Source organism: Tachypleus tridentatus, chromosome 12 (assembly GCF_004210375.1).
Source record: "Tachypleus tridentatus isolate NWPU-2018 chromosome 12, ASM421037v1, whole genome shotgun sequence".
Lineage (NCBI taxonomy): Eukaryota > Metazoa > Arthropoda > Merostomata > Xiphosura > Limulidae > Tachypleus > Tachypleus tridentatus.
In genome coordinates, this window is record NC_134836.1 from 112,539,509 (window position 1) to 112,549,350 (window position 9,842).

The 9,842-nt window shown below is 32.1% G+C and overlaps 1 protein-coding gene and 1 long non-coding RNA gene across 7 annotated transcripts in view; both read right to left on the minus strand.

Annotated features, from left to right (window-relative positions):
- The window catches only part of LOC143234364 (putative sodium-coupled neutral amino acid transporter 11), a 37,992-nt gene extending 28,568 nt beyond the window's left edge, over positions 1–9,424 (minus strand). The window contains exons 1-5 of one of the 6 annotated variants that reach the window (XM_076471670.1): positions 9,107–9,322; positions 7,308–7,407; positions 7,108–7,204; positions 6,404–6,548; positions 4,939–4,992 (exon numbers count right to left, since the gene is read on the minus strand). In XM_076471670.1, coding sequence (XP_076327785.1) covers positions 4,939–4,992; positions 6,404–6,478 — 129 coding nt within the window. In that variant the 5' untranslated portion in view covers positions 6,479–6,548; positions 7,108–7,204; positions 7,308–7,407; positions 9,107–9,322. The other 5 variants (XM_076471669.1, XM_076471671.1, XM_076471672.1 and 2 more) reach the window with 5 other exon arrangements.
- LOC143234365 (uncharacterized) lies at positions 9–923 on the minus strand. The gene is made up of 3 exons (XR_013018638.1): positions 864–923; positions 691–767; positions 9–613 (listed from the first exon to the last, which is right to left on the minus strand). It is a non-coding gene; the product is annotated as an uncharacterized LOC143234365 (long non-coding RNA).
- Positions 9,425–9,842: the final 418 nt, after the last annotated feature.

The following is a 9,842-nucleotide window of genomic DNA, read 5'->3' on the forward strand; positions in this document are numbered from 1 at the left end:
CTGGATAAAAAAAAAATCAGTGTGTTAAATTACTGCTTTACATATTAGCAGGTTTCTTTTTAAGCACAAATAAAACTTAACTCACACCAAACTTCATAGTTTGTTTATGTTTCTTTGTTTGTTTTTAAATTTCGTGCAAAGCTACATGAGGGTTATCTGCACTAGCCATTTCTAATTTAGCAATATAAGACTAGAGGGAAAGCAGCTAGTCATCACCACCCACTGCCAACTCTTGGGCTACTCTTTTACCAACAAATAGTGGGATTGACAGTTACATTATAATGCCCCCAAGACTGAAAGGGAGAGCATGTCTGGTACGAACAAGCGACCCTCAGGTGACGAGTTGAGCGTCTTAACCACCTGGCCATGCCTGGACAGTTTGTTTATGTATATTCTAAGATAAATGTTGTTCTGCACTATTGATTCAGCAATAATTTGAGTAAACCTACACCAGGAATGAGGTTATCAAAACTCACTTGACGCTACTGAGTACCAGCTGACATTCATCCCTATCTACAATATAAATAAAAATGTTAGTGCTATAAAGCAAAAACATCATCAGCTGCCTCAACTTCATCACTTGAAACTGTAATAAATAAAATAAATGCCACACCTTTTGTCACACCCTGAGCATTTTGTTAACACCAATTTCTTCACTTGAAACTGTAATAAGTAAAATAAATGTCACACCTTTTGTCACACCCTGAGCATTTTGTTAACACCAACTTCTTCACTTGAAACTGTAATAAGTAAAATAAATGTCACACCTTTTGTCACACCCTGAGCATTTTGTTAACATCAACTACATCACTTGAAACTGTAATAAATAAAATAAATACCACACCTTTTGTCTTTTAACACACCCTGAGCATTTTGTTAACATCAACTACATCACTTGAAACTGTAATAAATAAAATAAATACCACACCTTTTGTCTTTTAACACACCCTGAGCATTTTGTTAACACCAACTACATCACTTGAAACTGTAATAAATAAAATAAATACCACACCTTTTGTCTTTTAACACACCCTGAGCATTTTGTTAACACCAACTACATCACTTGAAACTATAATAAATAAAATAAATGCCACACCTTTTGTCTTTTAACACACCCTGAGCATTTTGTTAACATCAACTACATCACTTGAAACTAATAAATAAAATAAATACCACACCTTTTGTCTTTTAAATTTCATGTTTTTTCGGCAGAGAAGACAAAACAATGGTGAGAAATACAAAAATCTTTAGTGACACTTGTTGTTTTAAGAAATTGATTAATTTAAAGCAATAACAAAATATATCAAACTTATTATGAGACTAAAAAGGGAAAGCTCTGGTTACAGCTTTCTTTTCTCCCTGTTAAAACAAAATGGTTGAGTATTAGCAAGGAAACACAATGGCTGAATGTTGAACTTCTAATCTAACAGCTGAATCAAAACCTAAGTACGTGTGCAGGCACAAGAAACCATACTGTGATACAACTAGTGCAAGATGGTTGTACACGTAACTTTGATATCATACAAGTGAAAGGGCCTGGCATGGCCTGGTCTAAAACAATGAAACTAGAGACTCATTGTTCTCATTTTCTGAAACTTAACTTTGGTATACCATGAAGATTAGAAAGTCAGAATGGCATCAACAACTGAAACAATCCACAATTACAGTGGCCTTTTCTACCAACAATCTTGCAAGATAAATTATTGAATGTACTTATCATAAGTGTATTGAAACCTGACAATGAGAATCCATGAATCTTGCGTCTAAAATGTGAAATAACAATTTTTTTCTAGTACTTTCCATGTTTCACTAGTGAAACCAGAATGGTATCAACAACTTGCTAGTTTGCAAGGATTGATTACAAACCGTGTAAATACAATCACCAAGATCCTGTAACTGAATATCTAACATTAGTATTTATCTATTACTGGAATTTATAGCATATAAGGACTATATTTATGTATTAATATCAAAAAGACTGAATAATGTATTAAGGAGGTTAGTTCAGAGTAACAAGAAATAAATATCTTTATCATAGAGAAAGTTTATAAATAATGGACAGCTCAGTGATATCTGTACAAAAGTGTAAGAAATGAATATCTTATGCTAACACTTATTAGTTTACTTTTTTGTATATTAATAACAAAATGTAACATGAAGGTTAATTTTAAAGTGCTAACATTAAAAAGATAGCAATTATATTTAATTTCTGAAGACTACCTGCTCTCCTACAGACAATGACCTCCATTCCACGAGTGCTAAATGACATCTAAGACTTAAATGAAAACTGGAATAAGCTTAGATGAAACCTAGATTATGGTCTGGATCTAATAACAAAACCAGATAAATGGAAAATTTTAGAACTGCAAAAGAAGTAAAAAGTATGCAAACAAGGCTAGAGATACTGCAGGTATTATTTAATATGTTTTGGGACAATATGGGACCTATTGGTCCATCTCAGCTGTTACACACTCTAAAATAACTAAATAAAACAATTTCAACCCAGTCCTCACCATTCATATACTTGTCAAGGTTTTTCTTAAACTCACTTAAATTTACTGCCTCTACAACATCTAGAGGCAACCCATTCCAAAGGCTAAGTACCCTGTCAGAAAAATAAAGCCTAGCTGAAGATTACTTCTACCCAGCCAAAATATATATTTGTTTTCTCTAGTCCTACTATTTTCACTGTTAAACATGAAAAATGTTGATGTATCAACATTATCAATTCCCTTTACAATCTTAAAGACCTCAGTCAGACTCCCCCAAATTTTTCTTTTTTAAGAGATAATTTGAGAGATTTCATATGACAACATCTCCAACCCAGGCACCATTCTAGTAACACCCTTTCAGACAATTTGATGCCTTTTCTAATGTAAGGAGTTTAAGACTAAACACAATATTCCAATGTGGCCTAACCAGTGACCTGTACAGTGAAATTATAACCTCTTTAGACTTACATTCAATACTTATATAGATACAATCTAAAATCCTATTTGCCCTATCACTAACAACAGCACAATTCTTGGATGGTTTCAGAGACTAATCAACCATTACACCAAGATTCTTTTCTTTCTAAATTCTGTTAAGGTTATTCTCATCCAAATTATAACAACACATGTATTGTCTTACATTTATTATAATTAAAACCCATTTGCCATTTATTCACCCAACTCAATAAATGATGTAAATCCTTTTGTAAAGTAGCAGCATCCTCTTCACAGATAGCAACACCCAAGACCCTAACATCGTCTGTAAATTCATGTAATTTATTGGCTATTCTTTCAACTATGTCATTGATGTAAAGTAAAAGGAGCAAAGGTCCTAAGACTGAGTCCTGAGGTTACCCCACTTGTAACATTAATCCAGTTTGACTGAACTCCATTTATAACAACCCTCTGCTTTCTTCCATCTAGCCAGTCTTCTATTCAATTTAATAACTTATCCCCAACACTTTTTAAAAATCCCTTTATGTTACACTTTGTCAAACGCTTTCCAGATATATCAAATCTACACCCTTACCCTCTTCTACATAAGCAGTAACCTTTTCAAAGAATGTCAAAAGATTTGTAAGGTAAGATTTTGTTCCTCAGTAAAACAATGTTGATCATCCAATAAAATTTACTCAAACCACAAACCCCTATTTTTGTCTCCATGGTGTTACCTAGAACCATATATGGTGAAGTCAAAAATAGAAATTTGTAGTTTGACTAAATAATGTCTACAGTAGCTCCACCCATGTTTGCTTGTTTTTTTTTCTTCTTATTATCCCTATTTGCAGGTTTTTAGATTTCCACTTCCCCATTTATCTTACTTACCAGCTTCTTTTATGCTCAACTATTAGCAAAGGATTACCTGATATGGTAGCTAACTTTGTACATTGTAGTGATAATAAACACAGCTGATATGGTTCATGATGATTTACTGTACCTATTTGACAACTTGGACAGATTTGTTCAGATGTAAAATGTCAAGCTGCAACTGGAGATTATCTTGGAGATTTGTTTGAGCATTTATAGTTTCTGTGTGACTAAATTCTCTATATATAATGCATAACAATGGGTACATATTTACCTAGACTAAGATACAACTCTTACTAAACCCACATAAAAATGTACAAGTAGAAAGGCAGCCTTTTCAAATAAGACATATACATCTAAAACATCGATTTAAATAAACCTTTGTGTCTATTAAAGTAATTATTCTTCAAATACGTGTACTAAAACTTAATACCATGTGTAATGATTTTCTTTTTACTGTTTCACACATAATATAGGGGTTGGTTCCAATAAAGACACTGACTGTACAAAGCATTTAGTATATCTACATGTTACAGTCATCTAATGTTCATCCATTAAAACGTTTTAAGCACAGGGTGGTTTTAAAGTTTTGTTTGAACTGAATCTCAACTGCTTAAGGTGCTTTTTACCCAAACATTTTATTATGACATTGTACAATTTCTTGCAATCCTATTATGAAACACTATTTAGGTCCACGATATCTACATGTGAATCATAAGATGTCACTATATGAAAGTTCAATGGTGCAATAGAAATGCTGATGTTTCTCGACTCTAATATATCGAGTTTCTAATGAAGATTTATTTTGACAACACTTGACTTCTTCCATTTTCTAAATTTATTTCCAATTGTTGTAAATTAAGATAATAAATGTAACATTTCACACTCTTATTGCAGCTATTAACACACAGTTGTCTGTTATTCCTTACAGTTATCGTTCATGACTTACTTAACTGTACAGATGAAAATAGAGAAAAATTTTAATACTATGATTCAGAACTTAAAATATTTAGTTCCACAAATTCCACATGTCAGTCTTCTTTCCACATTATGAAACCATTAGTAGCCAAATACAAACACATAAATCATGTTCTAAGCATACTTTTTTTCATGTGAACTAGTAATTTCATTTTCTCACCAGAACAAGCATTTTTGTGTCTTGAGGGCTTCCAAAACTTGCAGTTTCTTCTTCCTGATATATAGTGAGAAACAAATTGGATATATTCAAAATCCTATGAAACCAACATACTACAAAGTAACATAAATCTACACTACTTAACTACATTATCTTAATCTATTTTCAGCATGAATTTTATAAAATATTTTCAGAATATTCACTTAGAAGTAAAATAAGAAATATTTACCTCTTTATAAAACAGTTTATAACTCACACTTTCTGATAAAGACCACAGGTTTTGCTTTTTTATTAATTCCAACATTTGTACAACTAATGTGTGCAAAAAAACAAACAAACTGATTACTGTTCACCGTTTATCTCAAGAAATTTCTTGCAGGATACACATGTGAAAAGCAATTTTCTTAAAATACCAAAAGTTTGAACTTAGAGGACAGCTAGATTCTGATAAAAAAGCTTGTTTACTTGTACATGCACATGAAGGGAAATAAAGATCACTGTATACGTATCTGTCATTAACCTATGTACATATCAATTACTTAAAGAAAAACACACCTACGTACACAAAAACAAAAGATTATACAATTCATTATATATACTTACTAAAGTTTGGAAAATGTTAATTCAATTACATAGGCACATTCTATGGTAATTCATTACTCTTTTGAATTTCTTCTTTTGCCATCACACTGTTAACACCATTCCAAAGTTGTCAGAAAAAGAAAAAAAATCATACTAAACATTTTTGACATTTGCTAAAACCGTTTGAAATGCAAAACCAATACATCCACTTGGTTTTGATATTTAATATGCATTTACACAAAAACATAATGCCCTTTGACTAATTCTGGCTATACCCATGTGTGTGTCACCTCTTTACGATGCAATTTTCTTCAAAATAAGATATTTGTGTATTTTATGTTACTGTTACGCACAGCTAGCTATCTATATTATGCCAACCAACAGAGTAGCAGAATGGCCAAACTTTTGGGGTACAAACCCAAAACCTTCTGAAAATCTGGAGAACTAAGTGTGTATAAGTGAATCAGAGCTTGTTTTTATCAAGTCTCCAGTGAAAGTACATGATGCACTTCTGTCTCATGGCTTCTCTACAACAGTGAATGAAACAAACACACCTGTCAGAGACGTACACTGATGCCATGCTCAGACTGAATGACTTTAAACTTGAATGAGTTGTACTGATGAAAATTTGCAGTAAATTAAAATAAGCTTACATATTTCACAATCTCTACACCGGTGATTTACCAAAAGTCATTTACTGGCATGAGAGTATTCCTGTCAACTCCAGAGTAAAATCTCAACCAAATCCTTTGACACACACTGCACATATGGGTACAATTACTCTGAAACTCTTGCATAGTACCTTACAAGTTCTCAGATGCATATAGTACCTCAGTACTAGGTACTAAGTAGTAGGTGACATATTTGTAGTTTAGGTTATATTTACCATATTTCCAGCCTGAATTGAGGTTCCTGAATCCCTTTGGTCCAACATGTAGGTGTTTTCTGTAGGTGCAGCCATTCCAATAAACCTTCTTCTCAGGTATTTGCCAACCACAACTAATTTAGTTGTCTTCCTAACAGGTCAGTTACTAAATAAATATTAATGTTAAACTTTTCTTTATGAAACACATAGTACTAGTATCAAAACACATGCATATACTTTAAACATTAATAAACACTAATTTGACTACAATCCTAGTTTTGGGATTTCTATAGAGTAATATTCTATAACCATTTTACTTTCATGAACTAGTACATAACACTATGACAAATCTTTAAAGATTAACTCAACTACAGACTTACTTTGTGAAATATTATTGTGGAAGCAACTATTCATGTGACATTTAGAAAACCTTGGATAAAGTACTGGAAATAAACCTAATGGCTAACTTAAATTTGCATACTCTGAATATGAAATAAATAATACAAATTAGACACATTTTAAGTAACCAACAGGTTGTAGTAATATATGAGGAATTCTACATTTTGTTAATATAACTTAGAAAAGTGCTGGAGGGATCCATTTTTCAAGTGTTATTATATATATATATTTATATTTCACATGAAATATACTAAACAAATGTGAAGCACATGGAAAAAAAAAAGGCATAATATCAATATTTGTGATATCATACATTTATGGTTTACCTGCTATTTGAGAATTTTGGGGTGGGAGAAATACCGAAGGGGATGAAGCTACTGGTACAGTGTCTGGTTGTGATGAATAAACACCTTTGGGATATACCTATAATAAGTAGGGTATAAATACATATTATTAAAAAATATGAGAGTAATAAAGTTTACACACTTAGACAACAGTATTTGAGGCACAACAAGGGGCTGTTTACCCAATCATAGCTGTTCCATTTTCATTTTCTCTACCATTTGCTTGCTCGATTCAAATCCTTTCACGAAATAAACACCTTCCTCCAAACACCTCCCAAAATTCTAGTGCGATCAAAATAACTGATAAGGCTAAGAAAAATTATGGAATTCTTTCATAAAAATTTAATCTGATTTCAATAACATTTTGTCTGTGAGAGTTGTAAAAAGAAAAGGCACAACAGTAACAAGTTTGTGTTTCCCCTAATATAGTTCATTACTTTAATTTTCAAGGTAAAACAAGGGATCATTCGGACTACATAACTTACCCAATTAATTAGACTGGAAATTTTCTATTATCACTCTATTCAAAACTACTATGTGTCTAAAACTTTTTTTCTTATATCTAAACCTCTCCTAAACAACTCATCCAGTATTCTCTTAAAACTTTTTCTTCCACACCTGAGGTCAAAATATTTCAATAACTGATTACCTCATTATAAATAAATACTGCCTTAAACGAAAGTCAAAAGTTATCCACAACTTGTGTCCATAACTTCTACAGTTTTCTTATAGACTTCAAGTCTCTAACGACCTTACATTAAAACACTTGAGTTGTAAGTCCTCAAATGTTTTACACTTCCAGTAAACGTAAGGCATGGCATTCCAACTTATTTTCATAAAATAAAACAAGATCTGCTACAAGCCCAAACTTGTCCTGGTATCCATTTTCTGGAGATTTTTGATTATCTCAATATCCTTTTTTTAAAATATAGATGGCAAAACATGAATACAATATTTGAAATAAGGTCTAACCAGTGCCTTACACACCACTGGGTCAGTTTAAAGAGTAACATACCAGTGAAGAATAATTCAATAACTAGAACAAGTACTGATCTGGAACACAATGCATTTTGTCAAAATGTCAGCATCTCAAGTGAAAATAGTTATATTTCCCAATGTCTAGCCCATTCACCATAACTGTCAAAATCCTTTTGAATACAAGCAGCATTTTTAAACAAAATTAGCCCATTCTGGAATATCTGTATCAAGAAAATTGTACAAGAAGTTAACAAAATAACTAATTATAATAATTTAGTTACTTGTGAAGTACATTACCACTGGTTTTCCAGTTTTTTTCTTTTTATGTAAAACATTTAAGAAAATAAGCACAGCTATTACAGTCAATATATAACAAGTGAAAAATATCATAACCATTTGCACAGAAGCGAAACTGAGAGATTTAAGGTTTACACACAAGTATGACAAACTGATAAGGGAAAGACCTTTAGTACTAATACTATGTTACAGACTAACTAAGTGCTACCAGTATTATTATTTTACAGTTTACTACTACTACTATAGTACCAGTGGTATATTAGGACTAGGGTTTGATATCACACCAAATGTTTGCAACTTGTTGACAATGGTCAACGCACAAAACAAGAATATTTATTGAAAGTTTGAATTTTATGTGCGTATTTTAAATTTAAAGCACATAGTCACTTATAAACAAAATTATGTTTTCACCAAATACATTACCAACCTAATTCCCTCGTCTAATTTGCCTTGTGATATTTATTTCTATATATTCATCTTGTCGAACTTCGACTACCATATGTCATGTTCCAAAAGCGGTCAGCAGGCCTAACAAAGAAGAGTTTAGAGCTGCGCACGTCTGTCAGTGTTACTATAGTGTTAGTCTGAGTCTGATAATAACAAAGTAAACAAATAATTATTCCTATTTTTTCTATTCCGAATTTTTTGTAATAAAGAGTAAAAGTAAATCTAGAATTAATAAAATAAATTCAGAATAGTTTCTTACGAAGGATCACCAGCCATATAATCACTTAGGAGATGAGAAATACCAGTCTGTACATGTAACGTATGCCACAGCTAATGTAAGATTTAAAAAACCGCGAAAGTAGACGAATGATGTACATAACGTATTAGTTCGTGTTGACGAGAAACCCACTTAAGTATAAATATATCTCATAACGGCTGGTAAGAGGTTTTGTTAACCTTAAGTAACCTAAAAAACTCGAACCTTTATTCCCTACTTTGTTAGTAAGTGTTTATATCCACACCAGACGTCATGAGAAACTTATTAGCTTAACGCAAAAATAGCGTACGTGTATGCAGCATGTACTTTTTCGTAATGCAGCTGTTATGAAATATTTCCAGACTAAGATCATTATATATTCGCATTGTGTATATTCCTACTTTTACTCTTAAAAAACCATATGTTTAGTAATGATTGTTATTAGATATAACAGCTTGAAACATTTTAAATGGAATAATAAATGTTTGTTTGTTTTTGAATTTCGCACAAAACTACTCGAGGGCAATCTGTGCTAGCCGTCCCTAATTTAGCAGTGTAAGACTACAGGGAAGGCAGCTAGTCATCACCACTCACCGCCAACTCTTGGGCTACTCTTTTACCAACGAATAGTGGGATTGATCGTCACATTATAACGTCTTGTGGATTTCTCTTCTATTTATCATCCTTCAAAGTTCTCGTTATAAAGTAACTACTTCCACAAATATATACCACCTTAATA